Source organism: Pantherophis guttatus, chromosome 12 (assembly GCF_059756535.1).
Source record: "Pantherophis guttatus breed Tessera chromosome 12, ASM5975653v1, whole genome shotgun sequence".
Lineage (NCBI taxonomy): Eukaryota > Metazoa > Chordata > Lepidosauria > Squamata > Colubridae > Pantherophis > Pantherophis guttatus.
In genome coordinates, this window is record NC_142074.1 from 12,741,934 (window position 1) to 12,763,499 (window position 21,566).

The window sequence follows — 21,566 nt, forward strand, 5'->3', positions numbered from 1 at the left end:
AAGCTTGTAACTTCATAGATACATCCTTAGAGATTCTTGGGTGTGGCTACCCTGAATCTTTTCCTCTCTTCCCATCCAGTTCAGGACAGCACAGTCTCTCCTCTTGTCCCCCCACCTCTCTGCCCTGGGAAGTTGTGGTACTATTGTCATCCTTCTCCAGGTTAATAGAAGTCCTGTTGCATGTAGCTTCCAACTTTGTAGGCATGATTGGTTGCCCTACTACTTTCTTCAGCTTCCGGGATGTACCTTTTGATCCCTTAAGAACAACAGTCTTTCCTGACAACATTTGGCACTTAACTAAAGAAGAAGGTTTCCTTGCCAGTTGTGTCTGACTCTAGGGCACTGTGCTGAGAGAGCCAGCGTTGTCCACCATGGCTATACACTAAAGATGCATGAAACACTGTTTTCTTTCCCACCGAAGTGGTACCTATTAATCTACTTGCATTTGCATGCTTTCAAACCGCTAGGAGGCTATTTAAGTGCTAGCCTATTTAAAATAGGCTAGCACAGTGGTGGCGGACCTTTTACTCACCGAGTGCCAAACAGGTACGCTCTTCGCTTACGCGTGGCTCCCCCCCCGTGCGCCATGCGCGCAATTGCACCATCTGTGCATGCGTGTGGCTTTCACGCGGCTCCGTGTGCTGCATGTGCAATTGCACCATCTGCACACAGCTTGCGCGCACGCAATGCACGTACGCAAACTTCATCTGTGCATGCATGCGCTGTACACAGGTACTTGCATCCACATGTGCGTGCATGCACAAGAGAGCTCCGAACTCCAGCTGGGTTTCTGGAATTGCACGAATGTGCACCGGAGGCCCAAGCAGCAGCTGGGGTGTGCACACATACACAGCTGCAGGTGAGTAGGGCGACAACTCACGTGCCCGGAAAGATGGCTATGCGTGCCACCTTGGGCACACGTGCCATAGGGTCACCATCACAAGGCTAGCCTTTAACTCACCTATCTTAAACAGGTGCCTTCTTTGTCAGCTTTCGAAAACTTTAGCAAGCAACCACACTTAACAAAAGCCCACCTCAGTGCGATGCGCCGTGGTATCTGGTTGCTGTGTTTATTCAGTCCAAGGTGCACATGTTGATGCGTCCGTGCCAGATGGTGCTATCCCATGATACCCCGTATAAAATATAATATATAAGCATTTGTATCAATAATTCAGCCTCCACAGCATAAATCAGTCACATGGCCTGCTCCAGCAGATGGGGAATGCCCTTTGATTTTCATACTAATAACCTAATTCATAAAACATCGTTTTGCATATTTCCATATCGCGTTATCCTGTACGTTAGGAGGTAAGGAAAAAAAAAAAAGATGCTAAGCTTGCAACTTTCCTCGCCTCCTTTCACGGCTGCGTTCGGGCAGGCTGTCGAAGAGGCGAAATAATGTAAGATTTCTAGGATTAGAGCGTTTTCACAGCCTATAGAAAGCTCCTTCCCCAATCTTGGTTCTGTGGCTTGCTTAGGTGCTCCCTGATGCCTCCCACTGAAGAAGATATGAGAATAATCAGAATAAGAGGCTTGGGAAGGGACCTTGTAGGTCATCTAGTCCAGCCCTCCCCCCCATCCAAGCAGGAGACCCCCCACACCATTTCTGATAGATGGCAGTCCAGTCTCTTCTCGAAAGCTTCCAGGGATGAAGCTCCCACAACTTCCGAAGGCAACTTCTGTTCCATGGGTTGATTGTTCTCACTGTCAGAAAAGATCTCCTTATTTCTGATCTCTCCTGTGATCAGTTTCCACCCATTATTCCCTGTCTGGCCTTTGGGTGCTTTGGAAAATAGGTTGAGCCCCCCCCCTCCTCTTTGTGACATAAAGTGCCAGTTTGGTCTAGTGGTGAAGGCACCAAGTTAGAAACCAGGAGATTTTGAGTTTTAGTTCCATATTAGGCATGAAAGCCAGCTGGGTGACTTTGGGCCAATCACCAGGAGACGGTGAATTCTAGTCCTGCCTTAGGCATGAAATCTGGCTGGGTGAGTCTGAGCCAATTACCAGGAGACTGGGAGTTCTAGTCCTGCCTTAGGCATGAAAGCTGGCTGGGTGACTTCTGGCCAATCACCAGGAGACTGGGAGTTCTAGTCCTGCCTTAGGCATGAAAGCCGGCTGGGTGACTTTGGGCCAATCACCAGGAGACAGGGAGTTCTAGTCCTGCCTTAGGCATGAAAGCTGGCTGGGTGACTTCTGGCCAATCACCAGGAGACTGGGAGTTCTAGTCCTGCCTTAGGCATGAAAGCCGGCTGGGTGACTTTGGGCCAATCACCAGGAGACTGGGAGTTCTAGTCCTGCCTTAGGCATGAAAGCCGGCTGGGTGACTTTGGGCCAATCACCAGGAGACAGGGAGTTCTAGTCCTGCCTTAGGCATGAAAGCTGGCTGGGTGACTTATGGCCAATCACCAGGAGATGGTGAATTCTAGTCCTGCCTTAGGCATGAAAGCCAGCTGGGTGATTTGGGCCAGTCACTCCCTCTCAGCCCAACCCACCTCACAGGGTTGTTGTATGGGAATTAGGAGGAGTTGTGTGTTAAATATGTTCCCTGCCTTGAGTTATTTATAAAAACAATGAAAGCGGGATACAAATAAGTAGGCAAATCATGGAGATGGTTGATGAATAAGCTTGGAGATTGAAAGTTGGAGGTTGAAGCTTTGAACTGAAGCTCTTGGAAATCTAAATGTCCCTAGGACAGGGGTGTCAAACTCAATTTCATTGAGGGCCGCATCAGAGTTGTGTTTGACCTTGCGGGGGGGGTGGCCAGCTTGATGTCACTCGTGTCAGGGGCGCCTGTGGTGGTACGAGCACTCTGCCAGTGAAAACAGGCTCCCAAGCTCCATTTTTGGCTGCAACAGCCTCCTGCAACCCTCTGCCAGTGAAAACAGAATTCGGGAGTACCGCATGCAGCCCTCCCGAGCTCCATTTTCGCTGGCAGAGGCACCGTGCGCCGGTCCTTCACTGTTTCCACGGTGGCCCCACGGGCCAGATCTAAGCACCCCACGGGCTGAATCCGGCCCACGGGCCTTGAGTTTAATACCCTTGCCCTAGGAGAAGCCAGAGTTGATTTCCATGAAAGTTTGACACAGGCCACTGTGTTCTGTGTCACCGAAAACATTGTAAAACTTAACTCTTCTTGGGTTAGAATATTTTTTTTCCTTTTTTTTTTTAAATTTTAAAACAAAACTTTATTCATTCTTAAAAAACATTTAAAACATACAAGTTTCTCTTAATTAAAAACAAATTTACATATACAGTACACAACTTCGTCTATTGACTAATTTCTATTATTATATATACATGTATACATACACACAGTGACTTATTTCCTTTTCTATCCATCTGACAGTGCTGCTTTTAATTGTATTGATTTCTTCTGAATTTCATCTTTACCCATTCCCCCTCCTCTGATTTATCCACTGGTACCATCTATTCCATATTGTAAAATATTTTGAGTCTTCCTTGTCCTGTAACTCTAAAGTTAATTTGTCCATTTCTTTTTGTCCACTTTTTTTTTAATCAAACTGTGATAAACAGTATCAGATAATTAAATGACGTATGTTTACTTCTTGGGTTAGGATGCTGATTCTCAAAAGTTCATGAAAGTGAAATATTTAGAATCTGGACTATAATGCCAGGCATATCGAAAGCAGAAACCTGGTTCTCCAAACCACCTGAAGGCAAAACAAGAAGCAACGGATGGAAACTAATCGAAGAGAGAACCAACCTAGAACAAGGGAGAAATTTTCCCGACAGTTAGAACAATTAATCATTACTGTTTGCTTCCAGAAGTTGTGGATACCCCAACACTGGAGGCTTTTAAGAAGAGATTGGACAACCATTTGTCTGAAATGGTATATAGCCGTGATGGCAAACCTATGGCACACGTGCCACAGGTGGCACGCGGAGCCATATTTATGGGCACATGAGCGTTGCCCCTAGCTCAGCTCCAGCGCACATGCACGTGCCGGCCAGCTGATTTTCAGGCCTTCTGGACCCACCAGAAGTTGGGAAACAGGCTGTTTCCGGTCTCCGGAGGGCCTCCGGGGGGGTGGGAAAGGCCGTTTTCGCCCTCCCCAGGCTCCAAAAAAGCCTCTGGAGCCTGGGGAGGGCAAAAAACGGGCCTACTGGGCCCATTGTGCCATCGTGTGCCAAATGTGTGGGGAGCGTGGGGGGGTCATATGTGCATGAATGGGGGCGCATTGAATTATAGGTGTGGGCATGTGACCCCCTCCCCCACGCTCCCTACCGCTTTTGGCACACGACGGCAAAAAGGTTAGCCATCACTGGTATATAGGGTTTCCTGCCTGAACGGGATTGGATTAGAAGACCTCCAAAGTCCCTATTATTCTGTTGTCTACAATATATTGGAGTAGATTGTCACAGTTGGACCCTGATGAGCTTCAGGGTTTAGAGGCTCTCGGGACAATATCAATTTCCTGACGTTTCACCAGTGACTTTCTGCTGCTGACATCTTCAGAGGCAAGGTGGTCAGCTATCCACAACTTTCAGATTTTGTCTACTCTTGGCAGGTTTTAGGGACATACCTGTAGCAGGGAATCAAGCCTCCTTCAAGTCTGTGTGTGTGTGTGTGTGTGTTTGTGTGTGTGTGTATAGAATGAGTAGACTTCTCCTTCAATAGTACAGTATCACTTCAGCAGTCAATAGGAGACAGGCAGTGTGGAGCAATCTCTTTAAGGTGTACAAAGCTGTTTCTTTCATCTTAAAAGTTGCCAGATGCTTTGCAGAAGGAACAAGGGTGAAATCCAGCAGGTTCTGACAGATTCTGGAGAACCGGTAGCTCCAAATTTTGAGTAGTTTGGAGAACCAGCAAATACCACCTCTGGCCGGCCCCACACTGAGGTGGGAATGGATACTTTGCAATATCCTTCCCCCAGGAGCGGGGAGGGAATGGGGATTTTGCAGTATCCTTCCCCTGGAGTGGGGTGGGAATGGAGATTTTGCAGTATCCATTCCCTGCCACGCCCACCAAGCCACACCATGCCCACCAAGCCACACCCACAGAACCGGTAGTCAAAAAAAATGAATTTCACCACTGAGAAGGAAGCAAATTTTCTTCACATAAGGAAACATTTTGCAATGAAAAACCTTGATTCACGATCTCCTGCTCACTGTCAGAAGAAATGTAGTACACAATAGTGTTACACCAAGCTCCACAACATTCGTTAAAGTGTAGAAAGTATGAGTTAATTTAGTCCTACGGTGGTAGACTTACTTTATCTTCTTTACCTATTATGCTGTTTAAAAATTGCTTTGAGCTGATAACACACATACACAAATAAAAATAAAAATAAAAATAAGAAACAGAAGCCACATTTGGATGTGACATTTAATGTAGTAATGTAGCTCTTTTAAAAAATCTTGTGCCTTTGCCACGGCATGGCATGTTCTTTCAGTGATAAATCAATCCGGTAACAACAAGGCAAGCATTTAAAATGGAATTATTTCTGCAAGAGACAGGGAGAATAGCAGCGTTAAAATATATTTTCCTCTTGTCCTTCCCAAGAATTGTACAATGCATTGAAGGGCAGTGTTTTCAAATGATGGTGGGAAGTGTCAAAAGCATTTTGATTTCACTTTTTTTTTTAATTGAAAAGTTTTACAAAAAACAAAAGTTTTCTTCCCCCCCCTTTCCCTCCCCCAGACTTCCCAGAGCAAAATACAAGGTGTTTCATTTAACAATCATAAACTAGATTAACCTACTTATCCTCAGACTACTAACTCCCCCCCTGAAACCTTAACTCCACTATAGATAACATAATACTTCTAATACTTAACGTTCATTCATAAGCTATTTGATATTTTCTTGTCTGATACTTATTTTGAGTATAGTCAATCCGTCTTCTCCATTCCGATACATATCTTTCTTGTGTATAGTCCTTCAAGTACGCTGAGATTTTCGCCATTTCTGCTAGGTTCGTTACTTTCAGTATCCACTCTTCAATAGTAGGCAAAGAGTCCTTCTTCCAATATTGCGCTACCAACAAAATATGGAACGCTTCACGAATTTGCGTGTCATCCTTGCGCAGGGGCCATGCTAATCTTCTCTGTATCGTTCCAATTTTAGTATATGTGCTGCCGAAGCGAGCACAAGCATTTTGATTTCACTTTTAATTTCCTTTTATATATAAAAAAAGCAAAATCTTCTCTTTGGTTTTTTTCCCCCCAAAGTGATTGAACTTTGGGGAACAAACCTGTCGGACATCTATTCCAACAGAGTTTTCTCTCTCTCTCTCTCTCTCTCTCTCTCCCCCAAACTATAAGTGTAGAAATATTAATCCAATTTTTTTGCCATAGGAAAACAATGCTCCTCACATTATTTCTGTGATAATGAACACCTCCAACAGTAGATGGAACCAGGATGTGGTTGGTATCTTACCAAGAAGAATTACTTGACCACAATTCATTATTAAATCTCCTGGACTGGGGGTTCTTACAACGCTGATTTTGTTTTGTTCGTTTTATTCCCTAAACTTTTTTTTTTCTTTTCCCCCTGCGGTAGACGTTAAAGTTTTACAAAAGCTATTAATTTGAAACGAAAACAAAACGAAACACCCCCCGAAACCATCAAATGGAAGGCAGTTCATTTTGGCCACGATATCACTCACAAATTGAAGCATTATAGAAAAGCTAAACAATGCCAAATGGATTTTGCCGAGATCAAAAGCCAAATATATTTTGGCTGCTTTCATCTCCACTGTTCCATTTACTAGGAGCCTGACCTTAGTCAAACATCTATTAAAGTTAGCTTTTTGATCTTTCTCCCTCTCCGGGTTTTTTCCCCACCCCCCCTTGCCTTTCCTTCCCCCCCTCCTCTTTGAAAAAAAAAAAAAGAAAGAAAGGGGGAAACAGTCAATCTGAAGAAATCTCTTTCCAAAGACAATTGTACTACTGTGTTAGACATTCCAGCGGCATCTAAGTAAATAGGATTCTTGAACGTATGTGATAGATCTCTGGTTTAAACAGGAGAGTGGGTTTTTGTGTGTGTGATTAAGACAAGATTTAAAAGGAAGCGTTCTTCAGAGGCTGTTAAACGGAACAAGAAATTTTTCCCTTCAGGTTATTGGAAACCTGTTAGCTGGTCAACCTCCTCCCTGTTTGGTCCTTTGATTATGGGGGGAAACTCCCCCCCCCATCTGCTTTGAAATTTGATAACAGGTAACTTGCTCAATTGTGATACCTTTCCTCCTTCATGGCTCAAAGGTTTTTTTTAAGTTTTAATTAGGAAAAAGGATTTATTTTATTTATTTATTTTGTCGCATTTCTATGCCGCCCCACTCCCAAGGGACTCTGGCTGGCTACTAAAGGATGAGATCTTCGGTCAGTTTTCACAGAGCTTCTAAAAAAAAAGATCTCTTCAGTTTGGAGGCCATCGAATAGTTGGGCTAAGATCCTGTCAGTCCTAAATTTCACGGAGACTGACGTGAAGAGAATAGAATGGCGTTAGCTGAATAGAATGGAACTATCAACTGAGGTGTGCAAAGAACGGAAACTATATTTCTTTTGAATTATTTCAAACTAGTGTTAATTGATGGGATGAAACTCAGAAAGCCTTAAGGATTTGCTAGAGATCGGCTTATGAAATCTAGTCTTCTAGCCATAGAGTAACAGAGTTGGAAGCGACCTTGGACAGGACAGGACAGGACAGGACAGAATAGAATAGTTGGAAGGGACCTTGGAGGTCTTCTAGTCTAACCCCCTGCTTAGGCAGGAAACCGTACACCACTTCAGACAAATGGTTGTCCAGTCTCTTCTTAAAAAATTCTGGGGTTAGAACATTCAGAACTTCTGGAGGCAAGTTGTCCCACTGATTACTTGTTCTCACTGTCAGGAAATTTCTTCTTAGTTCTAGATTGCTTCTCTCCTTCATTCGTTTCCTTCCATTGCTTCTTGTCCTGCCTTCAGGTGCCTTGGAGAATAGGTTGACTTTCTCTCCTTTAGCCCCTTAAATATTGCAGAACTGCTATCATGTCACCTTAATCCTTCTTTTCATTAAACTCAACATTTCCAATTCCAGCAAGTGTTCTGTATATGTTTTAGCCTCCAGTCCCCTAATCATCTTGGTTGCTCTTCTCTGCACTCTTTCTAGACTCTCCACATCTTTTTTATAGTATGGTGACCAAAACTGGACGCAGTATATTCCAAGTGTGGTCTTCTTACCAAGGCATCATAAAATGAAAAGCATAAGAACTCAACAAATTTTGAGTTCTTTGTCTCCTTTTCTATAAAAAAAAAACCCTCTCTGGGCAACAAATGATAATGGTAATCTTGCTAATTGCTGCCAACCTCCCAACCTACAGAAAAACTAGCCAAGGGGAAGATTTTATATCTTCTAACATTAAAATAGTGAAAACGATGGAAGAAGAGTTTTAGCACTATTTCTTTAAGCTTGGCTAAAAAACACGGTGGTTCAGTGGCTAAGACGCTGAGCTTGTCGATCAAAAGATCGGCAGTTCAGCGGTTCGAATCCCTGGTGCCGCATAACGGGGTGAGCTCCCGTTACTTGTCCCAGCTTCTGCCAACCTAGCAGTTTGAAAGTACGTAAAAAATGCAAGTAGAAAAATAGGGACCACCTTTGGTGAGAAGGTAACAGCGTTCCATGCGCCTTTGGCATTGAGTCATGCCGGCCACATGACCACGGAGACATCTTTGGCAGCACTGGCTCTTCGGCTTTGAAACGGAGATGAGCACCACCCCCTACAGTCAGGAACAACTAGCACATATGTGCGAGGGGAACACCTTTACCTTTACAGTGGTAGGAAAGCTTTGGTTATCCGAGTTTTGCTCTGCTCTGCTTTGCTTTTAATTTGTTCTGCCCGAAGTTGATTCTTAGTTATTTTGAGCGTTTCCTAGAAGGAGGAAGATGACATACAATCTGCCTTCTGCTTCACTGAACTGAGAATATAACAACAGAAGCCAGAACTCTTTGTTCCTTTGGAGCAATCTTTCTCTGTCTCTTTGTAGATTAGAGGCAGGAGATGTTTTACCCGTGGAGAAACACTAGACAAGAGTGAGATGTGAATTTGGGGTGGGACAGGTGAATAATTCTAATCCACAATTTAAGGAGAAAGGTTGCTGATCCTTCAGTGTGGCGCTTTGACTTTGAGGGGCAACTTTAAACACAATCCTAGCCCTTCTCCTTCATATGGACCCTCTACACCAAGAGTGTCTAACCTTGGCAACTTGAAGACTTGTGGACTTCAACTACCAGAATTTTTTCCTTCTTTCTTTCTTTCTTTCTTTCTTTCTTTCTTTCTTTCTTTCTTTCTTTCTTTCTTTCTTTCTTTCTTTCTTCCCTCCCTTCCTCCCTCCCTCCCTCCCTCCCTCCCTCCCTTTTTCTTTCTCTCCTTCCTTCCTTCCTCCCTCCCTCTTTTCCTTCCTCCCTCTCTTCCTTCTTTTCTCCCTCCCTCTTTTCCTTCCTCCCTCCCTCTCTTTTCCTCCCTCCCTCCCTCCCTCCCTCCCTCCCTCCCTCCCTCTCTTTTACTTCCTTCCTCTTTCCCTCCCTCCCTCTCTTTTACTTCTTTCCTTCCTTCTTTTCTCCCTCCCTCTCTTTTCCTTCCTTCTTTTCTCCCTCCCTCCCTCTCTTTTACTTCTTTCCTTCCTTCTTTTCTCCCTCCCTCTTTTCCTTCCTTCCTCTCTCCCTCTCTTTTCCTTCCTTCCTTCTTCCCTCCCTCCCTCCCTCTTTTACTTCCTTCTTTCCTCCCTCCCTCCCTCCCTCCCTCTCATTTCCTGCTTCCCTCCCTCCCTCCCTCCGGAATTTATTGAGATTTCATTCAAATTTTTGGGATTTCCTTGACATGCAAAATATTATAGCCATGGCTTCAGTGAACTGCAATTATATAAAATATTATAGAACACCAAGTGATTTCAGAGATTTTCGGCTCAGTTGGTTTCCCTCCAGCCGCTCTCTTCCTCCTCTCTTTTCCCCTTCGTTTTTTCTTCCCTCTGGAAGCTTCACATTCTTCCCAGTGATCCTAAACGTCCAATGGGTCAAGGGGGAGTCAACTCTGCAGAATAAGAGAACGGTCGCTGGAGTGGAGAGCTCACGAAAAGTATTAAGTTTACAATCCTGACAAATCATTTCCATAGCTGAGCCTCTGTAAGAAATGAAAGTTGTCATGAAATCAATCAACCATTAGAAACAGGCCTCTGAAAGGAAAGGAAAGGAATATGTGTGTTTATGTGTGTGTAGTTGTGTGAATACAATGCGAGCATGCTCTCTTTTTGGTCCTTCTGGCTTCTTTCAGCAAAATGGGGCTTATTTTTTCAATGTGAAGTTGGTCTTCAGGCCAATCACGCATTATTCTTCTCTCCGCTGTTAATATAATCCTACTAATTTAATTCTTGAAACGGCAGCAAGGATGAGCTGCCAAAATATGCAAGTTAGGAACACATAAGTCTGTTTTTGTAGGTTCAAAGGTTTTGGTCTGTCTGTCTGAAGATTGTAGATTATAGCACCTGGGACAGTGTTGTAACCCTGACACCTCAATACACTTCTTCTCAGTCATATATATTTTCATTTTTCTCTCTCTGTGTACTGTCCAGGGTCCTGAAATCTGAGCTACCTTCTTAGGCCTCCGGTATGAATTGGTAGAAACTTGAGGTGAAAAGCGTTCTATTTTTAAAAGCATAGTTGCTTTTTTTAAAAGTCCATTTTTTTCCCCTGGAAATAAAAATACCTAGCACAGGGGTTTCAAACTGGATTTCTTCGAAGGCCAGATCAGCATTGTAGTTCTCCTCCACGGGTCGGTGGGGAGGGGAGGGGAGGGGCAGGGAGCAGGGGGGAGATGGGACGGAGGCCTCCTGCAGCACCTTTCCGGCCCCCCTGTGCTACGTTTTAGGCCTCCAGCCGAAAACAGGCCGTGCGGAGACCCTGTGAGGCCCCTGCGTGGCCCGTTTTCGGCCTCCCTGGCCTCCAGCAGCACTCTGCCGCGCAAAAACTGGTCGTGTGGAGGCCTTGTGGGGCCTCCGTGGGGCCATTTTTGGCCGGCAGAGGCATCGCGTGTCAGTCCTTTGATATTTCCAGGCTGGCCCCGCGAGCCAGATTTAAGCACCCTGCGAGCCGGTTCCAGCCCATGGACCTTGAATTTGACTCCCCTGATCTAGCACATCAGGCTGGACCTGCAGCAAATGCATGTAAAGCAGGGGTAGGCAATTAATTTTCCCAAGAGGCCACGTGAGAAACTGGCAGTGTTTTGGAGGTCCAAACCAGGGGTGAAATGCTACCGGTTCGGACCGGATCGCCCGATCCGGTAGCGATGGCGGTGGGTGGTTCGGAGAACCAGTAGCAAAAATCCCTGCTTCCCCCCCTCCATACCCAGCTGAGCCGTGCAATCATCAGAGGCTTTTTAAATTATTTTTAAAAGCATTTTTTCTACAACCTCTTCGGCAGAAAAAATGCTTTTAAAAGTAAAAAAAAAGCCTCTGCCGATCAGGCAACTCAGCTGGGATCGTCAGAGGCTTTTAAAAGCATTTTTTAAACAACTTCTTCAGCCGAAGTTGGCCACGCCCACCCAGTCACATTACACCCCCCCCACTAAGCCACGCCCACAGAACCGGTAGTAACAAATATTATATTTTACCACTGGTCCAAACCAATAGGGCTGTGAAGTTGTGTAGGCATTCCTGCACTGGGGGGAAAAAATCAGCCGCTTTCAAAATAAAAGTAAGGCAGTTGGATTGTATACGTGGTATACATTTATTTACATTTGATGTCTAATTTCAGATTGACCTCATTCTGGCTGGACAGGGACAGCCAAAGGGCTGTATGTAGTCCAGGAGCCATAAAATACTCAGGTCTGATTTAAAGGAAACCTTAAATAACAGGTGGATTTGCTTGCAGACTGAATTGTTATAGAAAACTCATTGCCTCGTTCTCTCACTCTCGATTTTTAGTATTTTATTACAGTTTATTAGCAGATAAAACACAAAGAGAAACCAAAATTGAGAAAGGAAAAATATAAAAAAAGTGCAGATGGAAGCGAAAAAGGAAGAAAAAAGTAGTTTCACCATACAAGAAGCAATGGATGGAAACTAATCCAGGAGAGAACCAACCTAGAAATAAGGAGAAATTTCCTGACAGTTAGAACAATTAATCAGTGGGACAACTTGTCTCCAGAAGTTGTGGGTGCTCCCAACACTGGAAGTTTTTAAAAAGAGATTGCACAACCATTTCTCTGGAATGATAGAAGAGAAGAGAAGAGAATAAAAGAGTTGGAAGGGATCTTGGAGGTCTTCTAGTCCAACCCCCTGCCCAGGCAGGAAACCCTACACCACTTCAGACAAATGGTTATCCAACATCTTCTTAAATTTTTCCAGTGTTGGGGCATTCACAACTTCTGGAGGCAAGTTGTTCCACTTATTAATTGTTCTCATTGTCAGGAAATTTCTCCTTAGTTCTAAATTGCTTCTCTCCTTGATTAGTTTCCACCCATTGCTTCTTGTTCTACCCTCAGGTGCTTTGAAGAATAGTTTGACTCCCTCTTCTTTGTGGCAACCCCTGAGATATTGGAAGACTGCTATCATGTCTCCCCTAGTCCTTCTCTTCATTAAACTAGACATACCCAGTTCCTGCAACAGTTCTTCATATGTTTTAGCCTCCAGTCCCCTAATCATCTTTGTTGCTCTTCTCTGCACTCTTTCCAGAGTCTCCACAACTTTTTTACATCGTGGCGACCAAAACTGAACGCAATATTCCAAGTGTGGCCTTACCAAGGCATTATAAAGTGGTATTAACACTTCACGTAATCTTGATTCTATCCCTCTGTTTATGCAGCCTAGAACTGTGTTGGCTTTTTTAGCAGCTGCTGCACACGGCTGGCTCATATCTAAATGGTTGTCCACTAGGAGTCCAAGATCCCTCTCACAGTTACTACTATTGAGCAAGGTATCACATATATGGTACCTGTGCATTTTGTTTTTATTTCCTAATACCACAGAAATACCATTGTAATGGTATAATGGCTTGAGCAGGGGGTTGGACAAGAAGACTTCCAACTCTGTAATTCTGTTATTCTGTTTATGATTTACAAGGTGAGCAGTCGGTATGTGAACTAACAGCTTCACTGAAATTCCCTTGCAAACTCTCACCAGAATTTGTAGTCAACTCTGTCAAAATTGGTGTGTGTGTGTTTTAGAACTATCTTTTCCCACTCTTGTTTTCAACGGTGTCACATATTAGCCTTTTATGTTGCCAGATGTTTCACTGTCCTTCCATTTGAAACAGACAATGGATTAAACATTTTGATTAAACATCGAATGGATTTGAGCCTGCCTCCAGCGAGTTCAGATCAGTGGTGGGTTCTTCCCGGTTCCGCCGAGCCGGTAGCGGTGATAATATGATGTCACTGAACTGGTTCTCTTTGTTCGGGAGCTGCCCGCCATCACGTTATTCTTACCTTTTATTTGGCCCTGCCCCCAATCTATTCGCTGCCTCCCTAGCCCCGGCTGATCAGCTAGAAGGAAAACGAACTGTTTAATCTATTGCCGCGGGGCTTCAATGGGCTGTCCTACAGCTGATCAGTGTTAAAAAGCAGTGTGGTGGTAGACCGGTGCCTCCAAAAACAAATGGGTAGACCGGTACAGCTCTGCAAGCAGTTAAAAGCCTGGTAGACCAGTACCTCTGCTAAATCCTAAAGAATTGTCACATGACCATCAAGCCACGCCCATAAAATAAGCCACACCCACAGAACCGGTAGTAAAAAAAATTAGAACCCAGCCCTGGTTCAGATGCCATCAGTGCACACAACTGAGGCTCACACAGCAATGGATACAACTGAAAGAATAACTGAGCCAAACTGGTTGTACTGTTGTCAGCTCCCCCATTCCTTCTTGGCTTCAAAAGCGGCTCGTTGCAAATTGTTGTCTGTTAATTTAATATAATGCTTTGTTTTAATATGAGGAACTGTACGACAATGCTGTGTCTTGGCGTTCGATTTTAATTAAATGCATACTTCCAGATTTGATTACTCATAGCTCCTCTTTCGTTAATTTACTCATTTGCAGTTTGGACCGAAATGCTTCCGATTTAATGCAGAGCGATGGGGACTGTGTCTAACCAATTACAGACCTGGGGAAGGAAATAACTTTATTGCAAGGGGGGTGTTTGGTACTGATGTTGTCCTGGAGTGCAGAAGAAGTGCTGATCCTATCAAAGCCTCCTCTGGAGTCGCTTTCTGATAGTCATTGTGTTTGGCTGCCATCTTTGCACACTGGCCAATAGCAATAGCATTTAGACAGCTTCACAGTGCTTTTACAGCCCTCTCTAAGCAGTTTACAGAGTCAGCCTATGGCCCCCAACAATCTGGGTCCTCATTTTACTGACCTCGGAAGGATGGAAGGCTGCGTCAACCTTGAGGCGGTCAGGGTCGAACTGCTGGCAGTCAGCAGAATTAGCCTCATTGGCATCTTTCAGTCTCAAGAGACTATGGTATCGTGCTCTGGAAAGAGGTCCTAAAACATCATCTAGTGTGAATTAGCCTACACTAATAAAAAGGGAAGGAAGGAAGGAAGGAAGGAAGGAAGGAAGGAAGGAAGGAAGGAAGGAAGGAAGGAACAATAGCACCACGAGCCTTGGTAGTACAGTGGTTTAATGCACCCTGTTATTAACACAGCTGCCTGCAATTTCTGCAGGTTCGAATCTTACCAGGCTCAAGGTTGACTCAGCCTTCCATCCTTTCTAAGGTAGATAAATTGAGGACCCAGTTTGTGGGGGCAATAAGATGACTTTGTATAAATATACAAAAGTATGAAGGCTATTGCTTAACGCATTGTAAGCCGCCCTGAGTCTCCGGAGAAGGGCGGCATATAAATCAAATTAAAAAAAAAACAAAAAAACAAAAAAACTTAGACTTATATACCGGTTCACAGTTCTTTACAGCCCTCTCTAAGCGGTTTACAGAGTCAGCCTATTGCCCCCAACAATCTGGGTCCTCATTTTACTCGATCTCAGAAGGATGGAAGACTGAGTCAACCTTGAGCTGGTCAGGATCGAACTGCTGGCAGTCAGCAGAATTAGCCTACACTAATAGACTTTTTTTTTACTGTGTTCTTCGATGGACGGGAAGTTATTTTTTTGTTGCATCTGCTCTGTGGGCAGATGTGTTCAATCCTTTGCTCTTCATATGTGCCTTCATGAATAAACACATTGGGTTCTTTGTGCAGTTACATAGATTGGGGAAGGGGATTCATTGCCACCGGAGGCGGGTTTCAGCAGGTTCTGACCAGTTCTGAAGAACCGGTAGCGGACATTTTGAGTAGTTCGGAGAACTGGTAAATACCACCTCTGACTGCTCCCGCCCCCATCTATTCTCTGCCTCCCAAGTCCCAACTGATGGGGAGGAAATGGGGATTTTGCAGTAACCTTCCCCTAGAGTGGGATAGGAATGGAGGTTTTACAGTACCCTTCCCCTGTCACGCCCACCAAGCCATGCCACGCCCACTAAGCCACACCCACAGAACCGGTAGTTAAAAAATTTGAAACCCACCACTGAACTGAACTCAGTCTTCTTCTTCCAATCTTCTGGTGCTGGAACAACCTTGGCATCTAACAGAGATAGAAACTGCAAGGCAAGGTCTTCATAGTGGCAATTTAAAAAATAGCTGTCTATGGGAAAGCATCAATTTGGCTTATCTTCCAATGGGCGAAATATATAATTTACCACTTGTTCAAAGACTTGTTTTAAACAAATTCCATCAGTTCTAGGTAGCATCTGCCATGTCTTTAATATCCATCTGTTCAATCATTAATATCATTAATAATCCATCCATTAAAGTTATTTGCTCCATACATTTGTTTGGAATAATCTTATTAATGCAGCTAACTGATATTAGTTTTAATTTCCACTAATTGTTCTGATTAATTAATAATGGATAGCCTCTATTAATCTGCAGATTCCCTTTTCTTTACTGTTTTTTGAACTCTTGGGAATCGTTCTTGTGAAAATGCAAATTTTCGCTATGTGTATGTACGCAATCTATAAGCTTAAAAGTTATAACTTGCTCTTATAAAAAGTAGGAAGCAATGTTTTCTGTTACGTAGCTTAGATTGTGGGATGGTCTCCCTCATCTAGGAATAGAGGAGAAATGACTCATATTTTATTCACATTTTAAGGTAGAAGAACTCAAGTTGCAGTTCCAAAAAAAATATAATGAAGCAGGGTTCACAATCGTGCCGACATTTACCATTTTCCCAAATGTGTATTAAAAGTACACATATTAGAGAAAAAAGCACACACACAATCCCCTTAAATTAGATAAAATTGTTTGGCCAAAAAAAACACCCCGCTCCTCTAGGAATAATATGCACAGATACATATATCTGTGAAGGGATCCTTTCTAGTTTTCTGGAGAATTTTCTACAACCGTTCCAGCTGGTTTCTGACGAGCAAAGTCAGAAAAGCATGAATTGAATCCCTTCCAAATTCTGATCCCAATTGTGGTCATAAATTGAGGATGATCCATAGTTTTATGGATGTTGAAATCTGGTCAAAACTGGAAGATTAGTAATGTTTGGAATCTAGTCTGATTAGTTAATGTAAGCTTAATTCTCTTTTTCTTTTTCTCTTTCTGTTCTTCTCTTTTTCTTTTTTTCTCTTTTTCTTTCTTTCTCTTTCACTCTCTCTCTTTCTCATTCCTTTTCTTTCTCTCTTTCTGTTCCTCTCTTTTTCTTTTTTCTCTCTTTCTCTCTTTCTCTTTTACACACACTCTTTCTCATTCCCTTTCTCTCTTCTTTCTTTCTGTTCCTCTCTTTTTCTTTTTTCTCTCTTTCTCTTTCTTTCTCTCTTGCTTTCTCATTCCCTTTCTCTCTTTCTTTCTCTTTCTGTATCTCTTTTTCTTTTTCTTGCTCTTTCTCATTCTCTCTCTTTCTCATTCCCTTTCTCTTTCTTTCTCTCTTTCTGTTCCTCTCTTTTTCTTTTTTCTCTTTCTCTTTCACTCTCTCTTTCTCATTCCCTTTTTCTCTCTTTCTTTCTGTTCCTCTCTTTTTCTCTTTTCTCTCTTTTTCTCTCTCCTCGTTCACTCTCTCTCTTTCTCTTTCTTTCTCTCTTGCTTTCTCATTTCCTTTCTCTCTTTCTTTTTCTCTTTCTGTTCCTCTCTTTTTCTTTTTTCTCTTTCTTTCTCTTTCACACTCTCTCTTTCCCATTCCCTTTCTCTCTTTCTGTTCCTCTCTTTTTCTTTTCTCTCTCTCTTTCTCTTTCCCTTTCCGCCTCTACAAACAGGCCTGACAGCCATGGCTGAAGCAATGAAGCTGCAGAAGATTAAGCTGATGGCCATGAACAGCCTCCATGGAAGCGGAAGTCAGAATGGGACCGAGTCGGAGAACGAAGAACTGAATTCGAATGCAGGTAAAGCGAGTCTCAACTGTGGATTGTTTGCACGTCTGTGGAGATTCTCAGTCACCCAGGTCATGGTTCTCCCAAAGGGGCTTTTTTCCAGAAGGCAACTGGACTTTATGAAGGAGATTGCATTAGATACAAAAAGAGGTTTTATTTTCACTTCGTTGCTATTTTGGATAAGATGCACCCTTTAGAACAGTTCCAATTTTAATTGGGAAACAAGAGAGCACATCACACCTAAAGCAGCTACAGGAATGCAGAGTGGAAGATGACTTTCCATGATTGTCTTAATGCAACATGAATTATGCTTGGTTTTTTTCCCCTCTTTAAGAAATCACCTGTAATTGGCAGAAAAAGCCCTACATGCAGAGGAGATCCCCTGCCAAGCCCCACTGGCGGGTTTTTTTTTTCCCCTCTCTTTCTTCTTTTTTGGCAACAGTTTTGTTTTCCCTTTTTTCTTTCTTTCTTTCTTTTAAATGTTAATCATGCCTTTTGATTTTGGAAAATGGCAATGCGAAGGCTCCGTCAGAAAGAAAAAATTGCAGGAGTGAGCTTCAAAAATTTTAGCAAAGGGTTCTCGGCCTAGTTGCTGGGTGGGCGTGGCCATGGTGGGTGTGGCCTAGTTGGCCTCCTGCGGGGTGGTGGTGGTTGCCCTCCCCAGGCTCCGGAGGCTTTTATTCAAGGCTCCGGGAGGGTGAAAATGGCCTCCCCAGGCTCCGGAGGCCCTCTGGAAGGCCCGTTTCCGGCCTTGCTGAACTACTGGTAGGCTTGTTTTTTGCCCTCCCTGAGCCTCCACAAGCGCCCTCCACTTACCTACATCCAAAACGGGCTGTGTGGGGACTCCTGGGAGGGGTGGGCGGGGCCAGCCAGGAGTGGGATTTGGGGGTTCTCTGAACTGCACAGAATCTTAGCTAGAGTTTCTCCTGAACCCTTGCGAACCCCCAGCAGCCCACTCCTGAAAAATTGTATTCACCTTATGCAAAATAATCTTCATTTACATGCCTGGAGGACAATTCAGAGGTTTGAAAGCATTAGTCATCCCCAGGCTACTCTCTTAAGACCAGCATGGGTAAATTCTTCAGAATTGGGGGATACAACTACATCTTGCAATCTTCTGGAAGATTTCAGAGGCTGGGTGGTAATAGGGTGATATGCTTGACAAGCTTGAATAATAGAATAAAAGAATTGGAAGGGACCTTGGAGGTCTTCCAGTCCAACCCTGCTCAGGCAGGAAACCCTATACCATTTCAGACAAATGGTTATCCAACATCTTCTTAAAAACGATGTTCAAAACTCCTGGAGATGTTGTTCCATTGATTGATTCTTTTTACTGTCAGGAAGTTTCTCCTTAGTTCTAAGTTGCTTCTCTCCTGGATTAGTTTCCATCCGTTGCTTCTTGTCCTGCCCTCAGGTGCTTTGGAGAATAGCTTGACTCCCTCTTTTTATGGCAGCCCCTGAGATATTGGAACACTGCTATCATGTTACCTCTAGTCCTTCTTTTCATCAAACTAGACATACCCAATTTTTTTTTAAATTAGATTTATATGCCGCCCTTCTCCGGAGACTCTGGGCGGCTTACAATGCGTTAAGCAATAGCCTTCATACTTTTGTATATTTTATACAAAGTCAGTTTATTGCCCCCACAAATTGGGTCCTCAATTTGCCTACCTTAGAAAGGATGGAAGGCTGAGTCAACCTTGAGCCTGGGGAGATTCAAACTTGCAATAATTGCAGACAGCTGAATGTTAATAACAGGCTTTTTTTAGTCTGTTGAGCTATCCAGGCTCCTGCAATGGTTCTTCATACATATTAGCCTCCAATCTCATCTTTATTGTTCTTCTTTGCACCCTTTATAGAGTTGAGAGAAAGAATTTGTGGGCATTGTTTAGATCAGGGGTCACCAACCTTTCAGAATTCAGGGACCACTAAATTCATAATTTTAAAACCCGCGGACCACTAATATGATCTGCCTAATGACCGGCTGGGTGGGCGTGGCTAGGTGGTCATGTGACTGGGTGGGTGTGGCCAACTCAATGTCACTCACGTTGAGGGGCACCTCCCAGCCTCTACTCACCCCTCCCCTCCCACCCACTCATTGCCTCCCCGCTTGGGGTCCTTAGGGCCCCAACAGGAAGCAGTTGTTGGAGCTAAGCAGCCACCACAAAAAAGAGTTGGCAAAACAGCTGCCTCGGTTCAAATTGGATCTGACCGAGAAGGAGGCTCCGCAGAAGCACCTCTCTGAGGACTAGGAGCATAGGCTTTCCAAGCAGAGGGAAGACCTGCGGGAGTGCAAGGCCAAGTAGCGGCGCCTGGAGGCTCAGTGGGCTGAGATGGTCAGCCAGTTTCAGGCCCTTCCCCCCCCCAAGTCCCTAGAAAGGTTTTGGAGTCTGGGGAGAGAGAAAAATGGGCCTACCGGGCCCACCATGCCATCGCATGCCAGGAGCAGTGGGTCGCGGCGGGTCGCATGCATGGGTCGCATAGAATTATCGGTGTGGGCATGTGGGCGCGCGACAACCCCCTTCCCCCTCCCCGCTCCTGGCATGTGATGGCAAAAAAGTTAGCCATCACTGACATAAGGTATTCGACCCATTAGTCTATCTCAGGGCTAAAAAATGAATAAAATGGTGAGGCAAACCAAAAATAAAAGATTGTATTTTGAAAGTCACTTCTTCTGAAATCGGCACAAACATACATGCACACACGCACAAACACATACACACAAAAAGCAGTAAGCCACGTTCACCGAGGCAAACATTTTATTTTAAGGAGACAGACCTACAGTTTCTTTGATTCGAGGTTGCGTTTAATAGCTTCTCTAATGGCTGCAACATGACCGCGCATCTTGATTTCAGCATGAATAACAACCTGTTCGTGTTTCATTTAGTTCCAAATGAGAAATTCTGTCTTTTTATTGTTTTAGGAAATTAGTCTGTGTACTATTGCTCCTGAAACTTTATAATTAATCACGGAAGGTTACGGCTTAGCAGAGTTTTGGGAGGAGGGGGGGGAAATAGGCGCTTGAATGATTATAACTGTAGCTGTCAAGTCAGAAATATGGGCCTCCCTTTTTGTTTTGTACAACGTATCTTCCGTTCTTTTGAAGATATACGGCTAACACACAAACGCACACGAGGTACACACTTCAGTGCAGAATTGCAAAGAGTTTGAAGTTGCCGGTTGACTTTTGAAAAACGAGGGAGAATGCTTACTCCTCTTCCTCAGTTTGCTGTGGTGCCTTTTTCGCTAGAGAGTATAGAAAATATATACAGGTAGTTCTCGACTTACAGGTAGTTTCCCGACCATTCGTTTAGTCGCCATTCGAAGTTACAACAGCACTGAAAAAAGTGATACATGACTGTGAGTAGAGTAGAGTAGAGTAGAGTAGAGGAGAGGAGAAGAGAAGAGAAGAGAAGAGAAGAGAAGAGAAGAGAAGAGAAGAGAAGAGAAGAGAATGTAGAAATAGGATAGTAGAGTAGAGTAGAAGAGAAGAGGGAATAGAATTAGGAGTAGAGTAGAACAACAGAACAGAACAGAATAGAATAGAATAGAATAGAATAGAATAGAATAGAATATAGAAATGGGATAGAAGAATAGAGTAGAGAGTAGAGTAGAGTAGAAGAGAAGAGAAGAGGGAATAGAATTAGGAGTAGAGTGGAATGGAATAGAACAGAACAGAACAGAACAGCAGAGTTGGAAGGGACCTTGGAGGTCTTCTAGTCCAGTTTTTCACACTTACAACCATTGCAACATCCCCATGTCACGTGATCAAAATTCAGATGCTTGTCAGCTGACTCATATTTATGACGGTTGCAGTGTCCCACAGTCATGCGATCCCCTTTTGCAACCTTCTGACGAGCCAAGTCAATGGGGAAGCCAGATTCACTTAACCGTGTTAACAACCTTAACAACAGCAGCGATTCACTTAACTGCAGCGGGAAAGGTAAAAAAAGGGGGCAAAAACTCACCTAACAACTGTCGCGCATAGCAACTGCTAAGAAATTCTGGGCTGAGCTGTGGTTGTAAGTCAAGGACTACCTGTAGCATCATTCATTTTTACAGAATATTATGTTTGGTTTTGGTTTGCTGGCATTGGGACCCTCCGTAAGAGTTGGGCCTCATGGTGGACTCTTTTTTTCTGTAGCCAAAACACAGCCCTACCAAACTCTCCAAAACTGCAGTGACTGAAAAATTGGTGGTGTGGTTTCCTGCTATGTC

At 43.8% G+C, this 21,566-nt stretch overlaps 1 protein-coding gene and 1 non-coding gene across 3 annotated transcripts in view; one reads left to right on the forward strand and one right to left on the reverse strand.

Moving 5' to 3' along the window:
• DACH2 (dachshund family transcription factor 2) overlaps positions 1–21,566 on the forward strand; it is a 321,981-nt gene that overhangs the window by 194,415 nt on the left and 106,000 nt on the right. For both annotated transcript variants that reach the window (XM_034424032.3, XM_034424031.3), the window contains one exon: positions 17,235–17,360. In XM_034424032.3, the coding sequence (XP_034279923.2) occupies positions 17,235–17,360 (126 nt within the window). The remainder of the gene's footprint in view (positions 1–17,234; positions 17,361–21,566) is intronic.
• Positions 6,003–6,109, reverse strand: LOC117669556 (U6 spliceosomal RNA). The gene has a single exon (XR_004592469.1). It is a non-coding gene; the product is annotated as a U6 spliceosomal RNA (small nuclear RNA).